At 39.3% G+C, this 21,259-nt stretch overlaps 3 protein-coding genes across 4 annotated transcripts; 2 read left to right on the plus strand and 1 right to left on the minus strand.

Annotated features, from left to right (window-relative positions):
- The first annotated feature begins 7,236 nt into the window (after positions 1-7,236).
- Positions 7,237-8,468, plus strand: LOC116187789 (pentatricopeptide repeat-containing protein At3g56030, mitochondrial-like). The gene is made up of 2 exons (XM_031516729.1): positions 7,237-8,192; positions 8,336-8,468. The coding sequence occupies exons 1-2, from the start codon at positions 7,237-7,239 to the stop codon at positions 8,466-8,468; spliced, it is 1,089 nt and encodes a 362-aa protein (XP_031372589.1).
- Positions 8,469-10,621: 2,153 nt separating this feature from the next.
- Positions 10,622-12,822, plus strand: LOC116188407 (U-box domain-containing protein 1-like). The gene has a single exon (XM_031517748.1). The coding sequence runs from the start codon at positions 10,693-10,695 to the stop codon at positions 12,757-12,759; it is 2,067 nt and encodes a 688-aa protein (XP_031373608.1). The 5' UTR covers positions 10,622-10,692; the 3' UTR covers positions 12,760-12,822.
- A 192-nt stretch (positions 12,823-13,014) lies between these two features.
- LOC116188406 (UTP--glucose-1-phosphate uridylyltransferase 3, chloroplastic) lies at positions 13,015-20,118 on the minus strand. Of its 2 annotated transcripts, XM_031517746.1 has the most exons (17): positions 19,208-20,117; positions 18,755-18,935; positions 18,519-18,668; positions 18,200-18,361; positions 17,919-18,091; positions 17,728-17,794; positions 17,192-17,358; positions 16,680-16,838; positions 16,098-16,189; positions 15,877-15,971; positions 15,180-15,257; positions 14,788-14,883; positions 14,455-14,529; positions 14,273-14,364; positions 14,032-14,194; positions 13,663-13,723; positions 13,015-13,394 (listed from the first exon to the last, which is right to left on the minus strand). In XM_031517746.1, the coding sequence occupies exons 1-17, from the start codon at positions 19,906-19,908 to the stop codon at positions 13,282-13,284; spliced, it is 2,625 nt and encodes an 874-aa protein (XP_031373606.1). In that variant the 5' UTR covers positions 19,909-20,117; the 3' UTR covers positions 13,015-13,281. The 2 variants fall into 2 exon arrangements, with proteins under 2 accessions (XP_031373606.1, XP_031373607.1); XM_031517747.1 differs by lacking the exon at positions 17,192-17,358 and having other exon boundaries at positions 16,680-16,831; positions 19,208-20,118.
- Between the last annotated feature and the right edge of the window lie 1,141 nt (positions 20,119-21,259).

Consider the following 21,259-nt stretch of genomic DNA (forward strand, 5'->3'; position numbering starts at 1 on the left):
CACTTTTATTGATTGCACTACAGAAATCTCACCCATTATGTATGTTGGAAGCCTCAATAATTTTATATGAATTTCAAGTTGAACAGCTATAAGGCTATTAATTTCATTTCATATTGCATGTGGTGAGAGTCAAAAACTCGTGGAATTGACGAAATGACTTTCCCGCTGCTAGAAACAAATCCATCTTTAATTGATAGCTTTCGCGATTACGACCCATCTTGAAAGATAGAGAAGAAGGTACGTTGATCCGATCCACCAATTAAACTGGTCCACATTAAATTTTTCCTTGGCTTATTATTTATTTGGAGAAAAATTTTTAAAAAAGGATGTCAAATAATAATAATAATAAGGTCAACTTTTCCGTTTTTCCAAGTAGAAACGACACATAACATTCATTGGGCATGCAACAAGAGGACAATATATATAGTAGGGCCTCTGTACCATCCGTTGATCTGTCACCACGCTTGAACTGATTTCACCCTCTAAATCTTCATGAAAGTTCCATCAAGAAATTAATTACACGACCTCGAGTTTTCATACTTGATTTGATCATGAATGGCAACCATCTATGTCTTTATGTAATTATATTGTCGTGATTAAGGATTAATATATATTATTGCATTGGGAAATTATTTTACCTCCGAAAATGCTCGGAGGATGTTCCTCCAAATGCCACTCAAGTGCAAATTGCCCCTACTTTTTTCAATAATTGCAAAATTTCCATTTGTGAGACATTCAACAGAACCGAATTCGGAATGGGTAGCACAACTCTATTGCATTCGGTTCTTGTGGTGCACCTCCAGGAAAACACATACTTAAGCGTGGTTTTGAGTGTTAGGATTTCACTAGAATGGCTTTCAATGGGTCATATATATATAACTACTCCATAAAAAAATGATAAACTATATACATATTCAGTAGGTTAAAGTTGTATAGACTATTTCATCTCGTGGATCATGACAATTAAATTACGATCTCTTTACAATGTGTGCACAAAGTTAACAGAATCGGTAAATATATTTTCTTTTAGAAGTGTCGACGGAGATGATATCAAATTAATTATGAAAAAGAAACATGCATATGTATGTATGTATATATCTATATATATATGTATGTATGTATTCATGCGAAAAAGATGGAACGCAAAACAGACCGACCAAACCATTACAAAGCTGTAGGTTAGGACTTATTATGTAATGTGATGATTCTCGTGTCATGTAGCTCAAAGAGAAATGAAGGGCCGCTGCGGTGGGGATAAAGACTCACAAAGATTCCCCTTTTTTTTTCCTTTAAATTTTTGTTATCCAATCAAGAGGGAAGGAATATCATTTATTAATTATGTCTTATCTTGCTGTCTGGCTGGCTGGGCTTGCTAGGGAAATTGTCTGTGTCGGGCTGGTTTCAGAGGACAACACGACCCCCCAATCTTTGCTGGGATCAAATCTAAAAATCAGATAAAAGAAGACATCACCAAGAAAAGAAGTATAATGCAGCGAAATACGTTCTCATCTACTAATAGGAAAATTTCAAGTTTTAATTCTCACAACAAAACTGTCCGTATTTATTTATTTGGCTTTCATTTTTAGTTTTTTTAATCAAATATGTGAGCCTTTTCTATCATTGAAATAAAGAAAGAAAAGGACATCATTGTCCAGCTAGCTATTCAACCTAATAATAAAACTTCAAAAATTCATCGGAAATACTTCCTACTCCATGCAAATAAATACCAATTGTTTCTCAGCTATAAATAGGTTGATGACATACTTCATAATTATGCCTGAAAAATTTTAGAATACGGGTGAGCTGCATGTACATCTATGATGTATATGTATGTATGTATGTATGTATAATTCAATTTTTTAACTGCAAAAAGTAGATTTTAATTTTAATATTTTTGCTTCATTTAACATTGTAATTATGATGCCCCTCTAAAATCCAAATATTCTGACCGTAGTTGTACTTTATCGTCCTATATGATAATTTATTGGACGGTTGGTGGTAGGGGCAGATCTGCAGAGGGTTTCCATGAAAAATGAATGATATGCCCGAGAAGATCTCTTTTGTGATCATCATTTTGCACGGAGAGAAGGCGCACGCTGACAAAGTATATCTACTGTCAGATATATATACAATATCGGGAAAATAACGTTCTCTATCCAATTTTTACATATTATTTTAATTTATTTCAATGTTACTTTTTTTTAAGATATCATAACATTAATGGTTTGATTTCAAATCTATCCCCCGTAAAGTTCCATCCATTTTTTACGGAAATACTGACATGATTCATTAATTGCTTGATAGAACTGATGTGGAGAGTGTATGAGTCCCGATTTAAGGGAAAAATTACACCATATATCTCAACTTTTTTTTTTTTATTTCTCAATTTTATCCTAATATTTTAATGCTTTCTCAATTTTTCCATCATTACAATAGTTTCTCAGTTTTATCCTAATCTTTTACTGTTTTCTCAATATTACCCCAACAAGTTTGGATAAATTTGAGAAATTACGAAAATATTGGAATAAAATTGAGAAAAAAATAGAAAGATTGGGATAAAATTGAGAAAATATTAAAAGGTTGGGATATATAGTATTATTTTTTTCCTGTATTGAACCCCACATACTCTCCACGTCAGTGCCGTCAAGCAATTAACGTGCCATGTTAGCATTTTCGTTAAAAATGGATGGAATGTTTACAGCGGAATAGATTTGACACCAAACCATTAATGTTAGAATACCTCAGAAAATATCGACGTTTGATTAAAATAAAGACAACATGTAAAGGTTGAGATATATGTTTCCCTACAATATCTATATATGTATAGTTTAAATTTCTTAATTGATCATAAATAAATAAATTAGTATATATATATTGGTTAAATGGTAAGTAACTCTAACTTTTACATGGAGAAGAATACGATTTTTTTTTTGGTGAATGAGAAGGATACAAAATGAATTTCGAAAAGTACAATTATTAGGAGGGGAATAGGTTTTAATACTCGATTTATAAGAATTGTGAGAGTAATATTTTCCATAATTTTCTCTAATAAATAGTTTCTCTTATTAAAAAAAACATAACTTTTAAATCTATCGATAATCTCATTTTGCAAAAGGAGGATAAAAGTAGCTTAGTCCCAATCTTTACATCACAATTTTGCACTTCATCACAATCTTTATATCTATCATGTACCGACTATTTAACAAGGATTGCGACATATACCGAGTGAACAAAGGTCATTTACATACATATTCGAAGCAAGAACTAAAGCGTTCTTAGTTATGCAATGGTATTTTAGTCTTTTAAATATTGAGCATGTTTGAGAGCTATAAATGAGAGAATGAGGATATACTTGGATATATATATATGTGTGTGTGTGTGTGTTATATTTATGTACATATGTTTTGTAGGGCGTGGAGAGAGATTATATAGGTCAAACTAGAGCTAGACATCCCCTGCCAGTGTGATAAGATTTGAGCCGAAAAGCTTAATCGATAATATACATAATAATACAAGATCCCATTATCCCGTAATACAATGGCAGAATAAGGAGAGAGGTGGGGTAATCTTCAAGAGATTTTGTGCATAAAGTTTGGACTGATGACACATTGATATGCGATAAGAATTATGGTTATAGGTCTCATCTGATCTTCTTTCTAACCATATCGATACTTTCGCCTAGTTAACAGTATTATCACATCTTTTTTTCTAAAAAGCAACGCATACAAAAAACATATCACTTTTTTATTTTTATTTATTAGATTTTGTGAGGTCATGCGTATGCATGAATTTAATAGCTTAACTTTATACAAAATACATGTATATATATATATATATATATTTCATTTAATGTACTATACGAGCTTGTCTGTGCTCTGTTCACAATTCAAAATGAACCGAAGCTGATCCATCATAACCATTAATATTCTACGTGGTTGCGATGTATTATTTGGTTCGATTTGACTGTATTCATTTTCAATATTAGTTGGCATGCAAAAAAATATATAACATGTCTTGACTAAAGTCTTTCCCTAGCCATGCACTGAAAATGATATTGGGGAGAGCAGCTTCCATTCAAACTCAATGACTTTTTTCTTTTTCTTTATCGAAGCAATTACAGTATTTATTTTTCAATAATTAGGTTTGAAAAAATCCGTAACCTTGAAAAGTAATCTCCTTAAAAGAATGAATATTTCCTAGAAAAATGTATCACTCTCCTAATATATACTCGATTGCGTGAAATATATATCACATTTGTAGACGATCATATTACATTTCCTCGTGTGTATCATACCTAATCACTGAACTGTTTAAGCATGGTGAATTGGTGATCACTTTAAGCGCCCATAGGTTTTATTCAAAAATGCTTCTAACATCCACAATGTCATGATCTTAATTTCAATCACATTGAAGAGACTTCTTTTCTAATTTACATTTGAATCTTGGGGACATTTTTTAATTTGCATATATTTTAGAAGGATTAATATCATGTTAACTAAAAGAATCGCCATTGACTCATTATAATACGGATTGTAGGATTGAACAAACCAAACCAGAACTACTCACAATTCATGTGTGCGTTTGAAAACTGAACCTCTCAAGCTAATAATTAATAATGAGGCCAAATTTGTAGGCATTTATTTGAAGTAATACATTAATCATATTAATTTTATATGATATGTTCTTTCTTTCAGCCGACAGCAAAATCTTCCATATGTAGCTAATTATTTGAGTACTGAACTCAGGATCTTAACTTCATGAATGAGATTTTTTAGGGGTCGAATAGTAAAACAGTTTTTTCGAATTTAGGGGATAAATTTAAAGAATTTTATCAAAATTTTAAAAATTATATATAAATTTTCTTAAAACCTAAAAAATTATAGGGGATGACTATCAACCCAGCCTCCCTCCTCCATTCATCCCTGGAGCTGAAAATAAGGTATATATAAGGGCGCTACAGCTGAGTGGCTTGTTAATTATCTTGTGAGCTGGTTTCTCTCTTATTAAATCCATCCATATGCATGTGCTCATAATCTTCTAATAATTAATTATTTTGTAAGTTTGGACTGATGGCACATTGATATGCGATAACAGCAATGTTTATATGTCTGATTATCTCTTCCTTTTTCTAAAAGATCGATGCTTTTGCCTAGCTACCAGAGTATTATCACATCTTCTTTTTCTAAAAAGCAACGCACACAAAAACAAAAATTAAACATATGATCGTTATTATATTTTCATTTTCGGTGTGAATCCTGATATTTGGAAGGCTAACGGGTCCCGATTAATCTAATCGAGCCGGGTCGGTCCATTAAGAGATAAAATTCTCTCAGCATGAATTTTCTCCATCCACAAGAATCGAACTTAAGATCTTATTTAAGGGAGACAATCGCCGAACTGCTTTTTCCAGTCCCATTGCTTATATTTTGTTTATTGTGTGAGGATATGTAAAGCAATTGCAATTGCAAAACTTTATATGTGATACACATATGCATATTATGGCTGTAATCCATAATTTAGATTATTGTTAATCGGGTCATGTCAAGGACGTCGTTATTTTCTATGGTAGTTGCGAGATATTATTTGGTTCGATGACACCGTATTCGTCTTCGATATTAGTTGGCATCTAAGAAAATATAACATTTCTTGACTGAAGTCTTTCTCCAGGCACTGAAAATATTGATATCAGCAAGAGCTTTCATTCAGACTCATCACTCAATGACATTTGTTTCTTCTTTTTTCGGTCGAATCAATTACTACTATCTATCTTTCAACAGTTAATTAATTAGGTCTGGAAATGATCATAACCTTAAATAATAATCTCTTATCACATGGATTGGTGATCATATTACATTTCTCATGCGTAATAGCTCAAGCATATATACTGCATACATAGTTATTGAACCGTTTAAGTATGGTCACTTTAAGTGGTCATAGAATTTTTCAAAAATCCTTCTAACACCCGCCAGTATGGTCACCTCTTTTTTCCCTTAACACCCACAAAGGGTTAGTCGAGTGGTAAACTACTTTAACACTTGTAAGGAAGATAACATAAGTTCAAGTCCCGAGAAGCGGACTTGTTGGGATTTAGAATAATTTTTAATGCTTTATCTCCCGAAATTACGAGAGAAATGTCTCCCGCCATTTCTTTTTAAAATTTTTAGTTACATGTGATTTGTGAATCTTGGGGAGATTTTTTCTAATAATTGTATACACCTTTTAGAAGGATTAATCGTTTCTTTTTCCGATATCGTCATTATATATAATATGGAATGAAGGATTAACCAAATCGGATTCAGAACTACTTGCTATTAATTAATATGTGTGTTTAAAATTTAACCTCGGGCTATTAATGAGGCCAAATTTGTGGGCATTGACTTGAATTAATATATAAATTAATCATGGCACGTATATATATGTTAATTAATTTTATATGATATATTCTCTTTTTTTTGGGGGCAAGATATACGAAATATTCTTTCTTACAAGTTAAGACCGACAACCAAATCTTCCATCTATAGCCAACCAATTATTTGAGTATATTGAGACAGGTATCTGCAGCTGAGAGTTGCTTGTAATCCTGTGGGCTGGTTTCTCTTATTAGATCAATGCATGTGCTTATAATCCTCTATTAATTACATGTTACAAGTACATAGGCTAGGAGGGATAATGCACGCTCTGTAATACAATACGGAGTAGTTATTATATATGCGTTAAACAAAATTAATCACGACTCACGAGTTGTTAATTATCCGCCATACGTAAACATTCGATCCACTGCTGTCACGTTGATATTCGATTATTATACCATACAAACATCCACCAATACCATTAGGTTAGTATCACTCATCTTTCAAAACACCAAAATTCAGAATGCCGCGAGCATCTAAGAATGATAGCAACAACCCTTGTTCACCCGAACAACCAGGCCGGGTCTGGAAATAAGGTGGGTATTAGATCGATATGAGCATTTGAAGAAAGAGGAAATATTCGGTGGGTGTTACTGATGCCCGTCATTACGAAACTGCTACTTATCGAATGACGAGGTCTAAGTTTTCACGGGCCGATTGGGCTTATAAAAATGAAGCCCATACTAAATAGGCCCATTTTACTCGGTCCGTTGAACTTGGCCCATATCCAATGCTTCACTACACAAAGCCCATTTCGGCCTATGCCCCCTTTTTCCCTTAACAACCCGGAAGCCTTCTGCTTGCTTCTCTGCAAGCTTCCACGTCAATGCCCTTTCTCAGCAAGCTCACTACCCGTGCCCGAAATTACAAATCTGCCATCGCCGCCGCCGCCGTCGTCCGTTCGCTGAGCTCCTCCTACCCTAACCCCGACCCATTCGTCATCCCCGATGACCCCACGTCCGGCCACTACGATGAGCTCGTCAACTCCGTCGGCCGCGAGGGCGACTTCGACGCCCTCTATCGCCTCCTCAACAAGCGCATCAAGGACGGCTGCTTCAATACCGCTCAGACTTTCCGGTTCCTCGACGAGTCCTCCCTCCCCGCCCTAGACGACCTCGTCCGCACCTTTGTCCGCCTGGATGCTGGGTTCACCCAGAAGAACGCTTTCGACTCGCTGGTATCGCGGTTATGCCGGCTCGGCCGCGTGGACGATTCCCTGCGCGTGGTGGAGGTAATGCTGAGTGCCGGCGGTTGCAGGGTCAATGCGGTGACCCTCCATCCCATCCTGAACCAGCTCACGAGGACGAAGGACTTCGACCGTGCGTGGCGGGTGGTGGAGGAGATGAGGGGGAAGGGGATTCCGCCTGACCTGACGGCGTACAATTACTTCCTCACGGCGCACGCTGCCTCTGGAGACCTCAGCGGGACGGTGAAGATGCTGGAGAGGATGGAGGAGGAAGGAATGGGGGCGGATACGCGGACTTATGATGCCATGGTGCTGGCGGCGTGCAGGGCAGGAAAGCCAGAAGGGGCGGTGGCAGTGCTAAGGAGGATGGTGGAGGAAGGGGTGCCACCGCTCTACTCGACGCACATCCACGTGATCAAGGCCTTACTGAGGCAGCACCGCATCGCAGAGGCAGTAGAGTTTGTGAGGACTTTCGCTGGAAAAGACGAGAACTTGGATTCGGAGAACTTCGGGATTATGGCGAACGAGCTGATCAAGAAAAAGCGATTTGCGGAGGCGAAATCGATATTGGAGGAGATGGAGAGAAGAGATCTTAGGTTGGGGGACCAATTGAAGTCGTGTTACGATCGGATTCTAATGAAAGAAAAGCAAGAGAGCGGAGAAAATACAAATTGATTTGGATCATTGGTTTCGGATAATATATTCTTTGTTGAAAATGTGCAATTACTATATTGAGTAGGGCACCGGAAGAGTGCATTTTTGTGATTTGGATGATTCGATACGATGAGGAAATGCTGCTGTTACAGTTTCTCTTTGCTCATTTCGTTGAAATCTGGGCTAAAGTAGGGGAAAGACTCTGCAGGAGCTACTGACAGTCTGAACTTCATGGCCTGTGCTTTATGGCTGAGGTTAACTTGGGATGGGCATCGCAGCTGCCTTGCTAAGGCCAACTGGTTGCCTTACCAACAATAGCATAGACCGACCATGGCTGGCCTCGTCTGCAGGATTTGATCGGTCATTTGGTTTGTCCGGTTGAGCACATACTAGTGCAGCTGCTGGTGATACCAATCTTATGCTACCGAAAAATTCCAGCCTTACAATGCTGACATTCAAGCTGGTAAGCCAGGCCATGGTCGATTCGGTAGATCAGCTTGAATGGGCACACCGAGTGCTATTGGCCATCATTCTGCTAAGTCTGCAGCTCTCAGTTTCTCTCGCGGAGAACTAAAATCTAGGGTAGATACAATGAGGAAGAACATCGGAGCATCTGATCTTGCACTTCCTCGTTCCCTTATTGTTTGGCTAATCTCGAATGGACATTATGAGCACACTAGGTCAAGTCAATTGTTGGAATTGGACTATATCTTCTAATTTTCCAGCCAACATCGAACATGGATGCTCGTTGCATGATGGGAGTTGCTTCAAGACTTCCTCTGGCAACCAGACAGTCTCCATTTGACCTACCCTGGTTGTTCCGGACCCAGTCCTAACTGCCCAGGCTGTTTCAATGGATTGCAAGTCCACGGAGAAGCTCGAGATGGAAATTCAAGGAAGCCAAGTTGAGCTCGGGAAAGCCACTCTTTTCGCTTGGCTGTTCAAGGCCCGGTCTTCTGCTACAACAATGGAAGATCGGCATAGCATAGCCGACTCTGCAAATTTGGAAGTTTCAACTCTCTGGTTCTTGGTCTGTAATGGACTCTCGGCCCGGGCAAACAATTTCTTATCCCATAACATTGCCTATTGGGCCGCTATCCAGAAGTTGACGGGATCCCAAATTGGCTAAGTTAGCTCTTGGTGATTGTCTTTGGGCTGGCCATTGATGGCTGCTGCTTTCTCTCTCTCTTCTTTTTTTTTTTTTTTTTTTTTTTTTTTTTTTTTTTCTCTGTCGATGCATTCCGAGAGTTTTGTTGTTAATGCAGAAGGATACGAATAAATTTGTCATATGATAGATTCGAAAGTAGGTTCTAACATTAGGGAAACGACAAGTTCGATAAAGGTAATTAGGATGAATTCTACCTTACGCAAACTCAGTACCTCCCACTTTGAGGTTTCGATTCTCTCATTAGCTTCCGCTAAGTCATAATGTTTTCTCTCATCATTAGTTCTGTTTTCCTTTCAAGTGAGGAGCTTTGCATTGTCAGCAAATACACCCAACATTTGACTTAAAGCCTATGTATGAAATCTTTATGCTGGGTTAGATTTCAAAATAAGATTTTAATTTTGAAAAAAAATAATATAAATGATTATATATGTGATTCACCCTTTGACTTTATATGAATTATTTTATTTTGTTGCAGAAAAAAGAGTTGTATAAATGAGACTCATCTTTTGATTTTGTATGAGTTATTTTATTTTATTATAGGTAAAAATAAGTTAAAGTGTAATTTTAAAATCACATTTTGAAATCAAATAAGTTATTAGACTGCTTATTACTTATAACAATTACTATACTAATAAATAGAAAAAGACAAAAAGGCAGATGATGAAAGCTAGACTTCGGACAAAAACGCCCAAAAAAAAAAACCCACAGTTTTGGACTGACTTGGATGCGTTCTCCTTGCCATCTTTTAAGATAGCAATCATGAAATTGTCAAGATGTTAGTTCTTAAAGATACAAAATTAGGGTCACAGAGAAACCCTAGCCTAAATTTTCCCTAATAAGACATTCAAAGTAGATATATACGCACACAAATATATTTATATGTAAGACCGTTGAACTTACCAAAACCCCAACTTTGTCAAACTTCACTTTATTTTTTTGGTGAACACAATCTTTGATATATTGATTGATTGAGTGACATTTTCATTACTTGTATTGAATATAAAAAGCGGCTGCTTGTTTGCATTAGCTAACGCACAAAGGCCGGACATGCCTCCACGTGGCAGCAACCCAGAAGCCCTCCTACCATCCTCGTCTTGTCTCATGCAATAGGCAGGACAAAGGGAAGCAGTCAATAGAGTGCGCCATTAGTTTAATGGCGAAAGAAACTTTCAAAGTAATCCAATTTCTAGAGGAAATCAAACATTGATAATAACAATGAACAGAGGAGCTCCTGCAGACTTGCTCTGACATAAGAGATAGAGAGAGCGAGAACAATGGAAGGAGCTCTTCCTCCTGCTCTAATGGTTTCCGCGGGCTTCCTGCCCACCGGGTCACTGCTGGACTCGCTGATTCACATCTCCAATGAAGTTTCGTCCATGGAGAAGTTCCCTTCCGTACAAGTCAGGAATGTCTCGACCATGGTACGGAGGATCAAGCTCTTCTCCTCTCTGTTCGAAGAGATTCAGGAGTCGAGAAGGAAGCTCCCGCCATCTTCTATCCTCTGCCTGACCGAGCTTTTCTCGGTCATACAGCGGGTGAAGTTGGTGATCCAGTCGTGCAAGGATGGGAGCTCCCTGTGGAGCCTCGTGCAGACTGAGCGCATCTCCAAGCAGTTTTACCTGTTGGTGAAGGAGATGGGGAGGGCTCTGGATATTCTTCCCCTGAGCCTGCTCAGTCTAACAACTGACGTTAGAGAGCAGGTCGAGCTTCTCCACAAGCAAGCGAAACGGGCCGAGCTGGTCATCGATGATCGGGAGCTTCAAAGAAGAAAGGACCTGCTGCAGCTAATGGCTTCTAACAACGAGAAGAACAGCAAGAACAAAGGCCTCCTTAATCTTGAAGAACTGAAGGGTATTCTGAGCAGCATTGGGTTGAGGAACCCATTGGACTATGAAGAAGAGATCTCAAAGCTCGAGGCAGAAGCGCAGAGACAAGCAGGAACAGGTGGACTAATCGTGGTCTCAAACATCAACAATCTCATCTCCCTAGTTTCTTATGCAAAATCCATGGTCTTCACGAATGAGGAGTCTAAGAAAACCAAGGTGAGTTCTGGGCAGCTCACTTCATCTCTGAACAAGAATTGTGATATTTCCTCCTCTCAAAGTACAGTTCTCAACATTCCCGATGAGTTCCGCTGCCCCATTTCACTCGATTTGATGAGGAACCCTGTGATAGTGTCCTCAGGGCACACCTATGATCGAAGCTCGATTGCCCAGTGGATCAATTCGGGGCACCATACATGCCCTAAGAGTGGCCAAAGGCTCATTCACATGGCGCTCATACCAAACTATGCCCTGAAGAGTCTTGTGCATCAATGGTGCCAAGAGAACAACATCCCGCTGATAGACTATTATCCATCTCCTTCCACTGACACAGAGAGGAGCTCAACTCAGAGCAATTCCCAAGAGAATGCGATAGATCATATTTCAGCTGCAAAGGCAGCGATGGATGCAGTGAAAATGACGGCAGAGTTTTTGGTTGGGAAGCTGGCAACAGGTTCTGTCGAGATTCAGAGGCAGGCGGCTTACGAGTTGAGGCTATTAGCTAAGACTGGGATGGACAATAGAAGGTTGATTGCCGAGGCAGGAGCAATCCCATTCCTCGTCACCTTGCTGAGCTCTCACGACTCGAGAATCCAAGAGAATGCAGTCACGGCCCTTCTCAACCTCTCGATATTCGACAACAATAAGATTCTGATTGTGGCTGCCGGAGCAATGGAGAGCATCGTGGACGTCCTTGAGACTGGGAAGACAATGGAGGCAAGAGAGAATGCTGCAGCTGCGATCTTTAGCCTGTCGATGATCGACGAGTGCAAGGTGAGTATTGGGGCTCACCCAAGGGCAATAAAAGCGTTGGTAGGACTTTTAAGAGAAGGGACAACGGCAGGGAAGAGAGATGCTGCAACCGCTTTATTCAATCTAGCAGTTTACAATGCTAATAAGGCTTGTATCGTAATTGCGGGGGCAGTACCTTTGCTTATTGAACTTCTCATGGATGACAAGGCTGGGATCACAGATGATGCCCTTGCTCTGTTAGCTCTGCTCTTGGGCTGCTCACAGGGGATGGAAGACACGAGAAAAAGTCGGGTTCTCTTGCCTTTGCTGATTGATCTTCTGAGGTTTGGATCTCCGAAAGGGAAGGAAAATGCCATTACCCTTCTTCTCGGGCTATGCAAAGATGGAGGAGAAGAGGTTGCGAGGCGATTGCTGATGAACCCAAGAAGCATTCCTTCGCTTCAGAGTTTGGCCAGTGATGGGTCCCTCAAAGCTCGGAGGAAGGCTGATGCACTGCTTAGACTGCTCAACAGATGCTGCTCTCATTCGCGAAGCCCTGCCACATAGGTCTAATCTGATCATTTGAGGAACAAAGAAGTAAATGTAAATGTGTTGATATTACATAAAGTAAGACGCAAAATTGTTCATTATTACCGTCAATACTCGAGGCTTTGATAATGTCTCATGTATGTGTGTCTCGTGTCATTGTGATGACACTGCTTCGACAGAGAATTAGAGATGGATTCAAGAAAAGATGAAATGATAAGCTTATTCTGAATTTCCGCATAACGTAAAGATTTCAGCCCGAAACAAGAAAAGCAATTGCAGCAACAGAGAAGATCAATTAATGTACAAATTTCACTATTTTGATTGTCAGAGATACATTTTCGAGTTACATGAGAAGCAAGGTACAATGCCAGAAGCTACAAGAAATAGCTGATCTTTGAAATTTACAGTCAACTCTATAAGAATTCTAATGGAAAGTCGCGAACAGAGAAAACAGGTTAAACTTCTGTTCAACCAATGAGACTGAAAGCCATCAGTGAACCATGATTCACATGAGGGTGTTGGAGAGTGAGAATGCTGTTTTCACGATCCTACCAATTCCAATTGAATGTTTGTACCGATAATCATGTAATTCCAGTGCCAGCTACCAGTATCCATCAAGTTTGGTGCAATTGGAATAAGTTGGGCATCAAAACCTGAATCAGCGATGGAAAAGATGACATAATGTATCAGAAAAATGATACTTTGAGCAAAGAGTTCAACTTGACAAACTAATATAATATGAGAAAGCAGAGTGAAATGGAAATATTTTCTCATTTTATCATACGCCTCGGGGGACTTTCTTTCATATAACATATAGATAGATATTAAATAAGATGGAATATTAGTCATGATGTTTATTCATATATAAAATTTCTAAGTTGATTTAATATCATTATCCAAAAGCTTTTAGAAGTTACGAACCTGCAGGCGCTGCTGTGATTGTTAACTTGTGACCATCTGGAACTTCAAAAACGTGATTTCCCTGTGGAAAGAGAACATAATTAGAAGGTCTTATATGATCTTAGAGCCTGGCTGTCCAGCTATAAAGCACTTCAAAACATAAAAAAGACCATAAGCAAGTAAATCCAATTCCATGTAGCAATTGGACATTTTAGTCGGTAACTCTGAATAGCCTGACGTCACACTTTGAAAAAAATCCTGCATGCAACTGGCTAACTATTTCAGTTCATAGTCCTTATAATGCAATCATCAGGTCCCACACTGATTCTAAAAAAGTTTCAACTATCGTATGCCTAATATCCATGTTGCATGCATTTATTCCAAGTATACCTGAATAGTCACATCGTTTGCTTCAAATTCTGCATTTCCATGCAATTTGACCTTCAATGACTCGAATCGCCTTACATCATGTTTCCAGTAAATGTTGCCTCTGAATTTCCAGTCAATCCCATCATTTAAGACCTTGACGTTCTGTAACTTACATCTCCCACACCTAGCAAATCAATTCAGTTTGAAATCGGTTGTTCCATTGCTTGCATGGAAAGAGACTGGATTAGAAGCTGGAAGGTACCTGAGGCCATATTTTAATATCGGCTCACCACTATCATCCAATTTGGTTGAGCCCATAGCATTATCGGCTTCAATTATCAGGCTTCCATCAAGCTGGAATAGAAAGATCCATCTGGCTAAATAATTTACAACAGGGGAAGCTTTGTGTACCAGATTTCAAGAGTCAAGACAGAAGATACTCACCTCAACATCTCTCCACAAAAACTCTGCAACATCTACTTTTAACTCAGAGCCTTTGCTAATGGAACCACCGGAAAACTGTACAGACGAGAATTGTGATGGTTACTTATGGCAAGGCCAACGGCTCAACAATGCAGATATTCTCGAGTAAGACTGAACATTTAACCAAGAATGTTTCTGATAGTAGAGTAAACTTGGGTAGAGAACAAACTCTAGCAATCATGCTTCTCCTCAACAAAAAGCCGAAATAATTTTTTAAACCGTGATGCTGCAATACCCATGCTGAGCATGATCTTGTTAGAATGACCATACCATTATAAGGAATTCCCAGCTTACCTTTTGTCTTATCACCTCCCAAAGTGGGCCAAGAGCAGGGTGCAAAAGAATGAGAAAAGGTGGTCCAGAGTCGAGATATTTGTCATTTCCTTCAATCTACGATATATAAGTCGGAAATAGAGAGCTTTCATCAGCATTAGTAACATACAGAAGAAAAAGAAAAGGGGACAGACAATGCATGTGCGAGCTTGCTTGGGGAGGAAAGAGAGAGGGGGGGTGGGGAAGAGAAAGGAGGAAGGAGGATGGAATTGGTATATTGTGTTATTAATGGTGCCAAACCGAACTGAAGTAATTCAGGATATTGATTAGGTTAATATAGCATCTTCAATTATCCAAAGGAAAAAAACAAAAGAGCAATTCGGGATAAACTTGTTCACTATCATTTGCCGTACCTCAGGAAGTTTAATATCGCACTGAGAAAGAATGTCATGCGCATTCCGCATTATATCCAATAAAGAACCCTCTGGAGTCTGCATCATAACATGATCATTGTATTACTATACAGTAGATATAAGTACCTAAAGCATCTTCAAGCAAAATACAAGTGTAAAGCTCTATCCCCCAAACAAAAAGAAAGGATAACAATCTTTACTTATTCATTCTTTCTAACGATACCTAAAATACCAAATTTTGGGATCTTCTGAAATAACTTTAGATGCCACAGAGTGATGTGTTTAATGGCTTGGCTTATCAACTGACCCTTTTAGTTTTACCAATTGAAACATACTAATAAAGCTTGGTAACACCGACGAGGATAGCAATGATGGAAATAATAAAGGGGTTCATGATCAGAAGTAAGAGAGGATGCTGAGATCTTTTGAGAATTTCATACTCAATATCACAGTAAACTCTCTCATTCTTCAACATAATATGTACCTTAGTAACTGTTGTGAAACTGGATTGGAAAGATATAACTACCTAACCATATCAACATATATAATCTAGCTTATAAGTAAATTTTCATTAAATTTAAACAAAAGCTTGTCCAGTTTAAAAAACAAGAACTGAGCTCTAAAGACAATGCATATACGATTTAACACGATTAAGGGGCAAAAGCTTGCAGTTGTAATAAAGAGAATAAAAATCTACCTGGTGCAAGGACTTGTCGGAGTGCTTTCTTTTCTTCTTAGCAGATGACGTTACCCTTCTTCGTTCATTACACACTATAAATGTGTCTAGATCATCTGCCGATACATACATCAAGGAAAACTGCATTAGCCTTTTTTTTTCTTTTTTTCCGAATGGCCATTTACGCTTTGCACAGTATACTAGTTCAACAACTTAACATGAAATTAATAAGAAACAAGCACCTTCTATAGCCTTGTAACATCGAGAAGAATAAGTGTTGGCAAATTTATCGGCAATATTTTGCATTGTGCATTCCAGTCTTCCACCGGTTACACTGTTACAAGTAAAAAACTTTAGATACAACATAAATTTAGCAATTCTATGCATGGTAACTAGAAGCACATTTTCTAACATGACCCTCGGACAGTGACTATTTGAAGGAAGGATATGGAGACTTCACAAATAAAGAAGCAAGAATAGAACCATACTATACCAATCCGTACAGTATTACTGAGCAAAATACTCTAGTGACTCTTCCATTAAAGATAAACCACCAAAATAAATTTAGACTATAACAAAAAAAAAGGAGAAAAAAGTAAGGAGTATTATGATCTCACTGTGCAATTTATAGCTTCACAATTTTCTTATAGATAAAAGAGCTCAAAATTTAATAAAACATAAGTTCCTTCAAGATAAAAGAAAAGGTTGCAGTCATATCACATTCAAGAAAGTTCACAGATAAGAGCAACTGCAAAATAAAAAATTTAAGGCTCAATAATTTGAAGCACAAGGAAAATTGTTCAAGTCTACATGAAGATACGTACCTATGCCTGTTTCCAAATTGATCCATATACACAATAGGCTTTTTGATGTTTAGCACCATGCCAGGCAAACTGCTTTCATCTTTGCATGAAGCAACCAACTCCACAGATGGTAAATCTACATACAGAATATTTGTATTGGCTGGGAACTCTGCCTGCAGACTTAACACAACAGACAAGGTTAAGTGCTGTCAATAAACAATATAACCCAATCTGCATGGGGAAAAAGTGAACAGATGTAATAAAGATAGATGCTCCGAAAGATGCAAGACAGGCATGACATCGGAAAAGAAAATGTTTCTAATGTGCTACGATATGTGTAAATGATAGGTGCATAAAATAAGTGGAAGGATGAGGGGGGGAATTTTCCAGGAATAACATTACAGAGAACTATAGAGGCATCACCAGAAACATGAATATAGGCCTTTCATTGCAGTGGATATAACTCGATAAATTTTCAAAGAATGCCTTTTCAAGTAATCCAACGAGTGTTAAAAATTTCAGAAACATTCTACCTGTTGGGCGAAACAGGTCCATCATTGATCCCAAACTTGCCAAACTCTGTGTACTCTATGCATGATAAACCATACGACCACTTGCCATCAGCATTATTCTTTTCAACAAGAACATTTATTCCTTCTGTAGCACCTGAGTTTCGTTCACATGATGCAAACCCCAGTTTCTGTTTGGAGGCACCACGTTTAGGGTAGAAAAATAGTAGCATTAGCTCCCAAACTAGTCCCGAGTGTCATCGTTTATTTCATCTAACAAAAAGCAAATTCCATCAACTATATCTATCCCAGGGAACATGTTATATGTTACTGAAAAATGCAGAGTAGAAGTAGCACATAGAGGATTATTTTAACCACTAAGCAACAATAATACTGGATTCAAGACGTGGAAAAAAGCAACATATTCATTTGCCTATGCATTGGATGAATGACACCAAATTTGACAATAGCATGATGTACCAAGGCACAAGAAAAAAAGAAAGAGAGAGAGAAGGAAAGAAGATTTAAGAAAACAACACAAAACATGAAACAAAATTTACCTTTCTATGACGTAAGCCAATCCCTGCTAATGCCAAGAGTGTTACATCAGTGGCAGCAACAACATTACTGCAAAAAGAAAAAAAAAATTTGTTCATTAATTTCCAGATTTTCCAATTCCAAATTAATACTTTAACAAGCAAATGAAACCAATTCCTAAGTTCCTAAAGTACATTATGTAATAGGAGGTAACCTGACTTGTCTCACAGTTGCGCCTTTTCTTCCATGGTCATAAAACCACTGAAATACACCTTTGTCATAAGCAAGTTTCCATATGACCCCATGACCACCAGGCTTGCATACAGGCATGAATGGTTTCCAGACCATCCATTGCCCATCTTCTGCACAGACAGCAGGAACGAGAGGCTGCAGCATGTGTATTGAATATGTTAAAAACATCATTATGTTGAATCAAAAAAAGGAAAAAAAAAATCATTGGAAGCAATCATATGTCCACATAGTTTTCCATTGAACCTGCTCAAACAGCTGGAAGCTTGATTGACCTCTTCCAAACCATTGAAGTTTCTCACAAAGAGATGTAATCCGCTCATGGTTGTTCTTGGCAGAGCTTGTCATGATTGCAACGGGTGTGATACATTGTCTTCCGTATAACTTGTAGTACAAGAATTCTCGGGCCTACCAAGAACAGCCAAATATACATAAGACTTTCACTCAGGAAAGGACATAGTTCTGGCAGAAATTTTCATTCTTGATGCCACTTGATCGTCTACTCTGCTTGACCATCAACATTCACACCAGGGAAAGTTCATGAAATATAAACAGAGCACTCTACCTGGAGATCTCTAATAAGACCTTCTAGTAAAGTCCGTCCACAATAGGGAAGCATCGCTGCTGGTAAACACTCCCCAGTGTCAGGATCTACCAAACCAAGCCTATCTGCAGAGCCTCCAAGGGGGTAAATTTCACCGAGGTCCGGCAGACCCTAAGGAAACAGGAGCAAGGCCTTATAGTTCAATCTTATACGACATGATCAATGGCAACAAGTGCAAACTAGCCCCAGTCACTAACCTCAATTCCCCAAAGAGCAGCTTGGGATGCATACCCCGTGTTACGGGATAGGTCAATTCCAGATGGAGAATGAATTTCCACGAACTCGGATTCTATAGAGGCTAATGCATGCTGGGGCCAGTGGGTAGTCCGTGATTCTAATGTTGATTCATTGAGGAGCTCCAGCACCATGATCTGATAACTGTGGCAAATGCACCAATTACATTTATCATCAAACTCGAGCTAAAGCAGATTCAGATGGGCGAACAATAGGATTGCTAAAGAAGAATTGCATCGAAAACAGTGGCCATTCTTCACCCAATTCCTCTGCAAATTGCATTTTCAGATTCGATGGCGTCCTATTGTTCATCAGGCGATACCAAGTTTCGGTATTTCAGAAGAGATTAGCATCCCAACCACAAGAACCACAGAGTTTCAGTTGCTAAGCAGAAGAAGTAAGTAATGAGAGCTTACCCAATTATTCCTCCAATGCAGTCATAGAACTCTTCCATCTCTCGCAGAGTCTTCAACAGCTTCTTCAAGTCCTGCACCTCCTCGTCCTCCAAGCACCCGCCGATTTTCCTCTTCCCAACGCCCTCGGCGCCATTAACGTCGAGCCTCTCGATCATCTCCACCAGAGCATAGAGAGCGGCCTTCACCGAGCTCCGCACGGACTCCACCTCCCCCTCCCACGTGCCCAGCACGTGCTCCTGCCCCCCTGCCACCAAGCATTTCAGCAGGAACAGCTCGTAGGAGTCAAAACCGAGCGGTCCGGACGCCCGGGCGAGGAGCCCAGCGGACCCGGAGTGGAAGAAGTGGCTCACTCTGGGGTCGGCGTCGATCACTCGGTGCTTCTCCCCGAGGGAGCTGGCGGAGGAGAGGCGGGACCGGAGAGCCCGGAGGCGGTTGAGCTCATGGCCGAAGTCAAAGCCGGGAAATGGAGTGGCGTACTCGACGGGGGCGGTGGAGACGCGAGGTGGGCAGCAGGAGAAAGGACCCGCGGACTGGCTGGAGAGGAGGGAGGAGGAGGAGTGGAGTCCAGGTGTAAGGAGGGAGCTACTGGAGGAGGGATGAGGAGGAAGGAGGAGGGAGTGAAGGAGGGAGAAGGATTTGGAGCTGAAGAAGAAGAGGGGAGAGGTGTTGCAGCTGTACAGCGCAACAGGATATGGAGCCATCCTTCATTGGAGAGTGAAAGGGAGACGGAGAGTGTATATATATGTGTGTGTGAAGGCTTGACAATGGTGTTCCGTCTGATATTTGAGAGAGACGGAGAGAGGGAGGGAGGATAATACGAGGATGCTTGAAGGATATACCAAGGGAGAAGGGAAAGAGGCTCTCTCTCTCTCTAATCTTCATCCCCAGCCTCATATGTTCCTTCCCAGTCCATTGGAGGAGAGGCTTCAAACTTCACTCATGGACGGAATGGCTATGGCTGCCTACATTATTTAAAAAATTAAATAATAATAATAATAAAATGCAACTTTATTATATAGTATCTTGGTTTGATTGTAACCGGCTAAAGTAATGTGATCTTTTATTTAACTTTATTTTTATATAGATATATCTCTTATAATTGAAATAACATTTTTTATTGTTATTTTATTTCATTCTCGTTACGTCTTTATTTTGAAAAAAAAAAATTGTATACTAACCGATATGAAGTTTTGAATTCAATTCCTAAAAGCGTTTGTCGTCCATGATTCTTCTGTTCAGCGCAAACAACCAGCAATCGAGTTTCTGATACGAAACCTATTGTGCATGCGGCGACTATCACGTGGACAACAGTAATTTTATTGAGCTAGGAGAGCGATATGTGCTGGTCGTATTTTGCTAGTATTTTGGACGGACTTCCAATTACATGGGTCCCGTATCATCTTGATTAACATTTAATTAATTATTAATAAAAAAGAAGAAGATTAGATGAGAGCTCCGTGGTCTTGGGCTTTGTTGGGCCTACCATTCATTCAACTAGTGGGCCTCGCCGAAGATTTGAGCCTGCAGTCTGATAAGACCGGGCCCATCGTTCTGGTTTTTTTTGGATCAAGGGCGTAAACAGTGCATGAATTCTCGAGCTGGCAATTTCTGGCTCAGTTACACAGTCTTGATGCGATATATGTTCTATTTATCTTTGGCACCGCACCATGATATTTTCATTTTAATGTATGAAAACGGCACAACTACGGAACGAGCAGTTCCCGTCTAGATAAGCTTGGGATGGAATCAAATGACTAAGCCCATTAATCTATAATTGGGCTCGACAAGCTCATAATCTAATAATCGAGGAACATCCCATGAGTGGCTTAATTAGTAGTAGTCCCTCGTATTCATCGGCACAGGTATTGCCTTCTCTATAGTGTGAATCCACTAGTCAGTATTACGACATCAAAGTCTTGCGAGAGCCCCTTCTTCGCACCTTATAAGGTCGCACTTGTGCTAAACTTTTGACCTCTACTTGTCTGAAATTCGAAATTTCCTTCGGAAATGGCGAGCTTTGCTGCAGTATCGAGACCTGCAGTGGACTACTCT

This window comes from Punica granatum, chromosome 8 (genome assembly GCF_007655135.1).
Source record: "Punica granatum isolate Tunisia-2019 chromosome 8, ASM765513v2, whole genome shotgun sequence".
NCBI lineage: Eukaryota > Viridiplantae > Streptophyta > Magnoliopsida > Myrtales > Lythraceae > Punica > Punica granatum.

Bases quoted from the DNA above. Each gene is read 5' to 3' on its own strand.
- LOC116188406 (XM_031517746.1), bottom strand. From the start codon at position 19,908: ATGGCTCCATATCCTGTTGCGCTGTACAGCTGCAACACCTCTCCCCTC. The intron at 14,530-14,787 runs GTAAGCTGGGAA...TCGTCTGTACAG, and splicing joins GGGAGGTGATAAGACAAAAG to TTTTCCGGTGGTTCCATTAG. The intron at 13,724-14,031 runs GTATACTTGGAA...CTCTTTCCACAG, and splicing joins CAAACGATGTGACTATTCAG to GGAAATCACGTTTTTGAAGT.
- LOC116187789 (XM_031516729.1), top strand. From the start codon at position 7,237: ATGCCCTTTCTCAGCAAGCTCACTACCCGTGCCCGAAATTACAAATCT. The intron at 8,193-8,335 runs GTTGGGGGACCA...TATATTGAGTAG, and splicing joins ATGGAGAGAAGAGATCTTAG to GGCACCGGAAGAGTGCATTT.
- LOC116188407 (XM_031517748.1), top strand. From the start codon at position 10,693: ATGGAAGGAGCTCTTCCTCCTGCTCTAATGGTTTCCGCGGGCTTCCTG.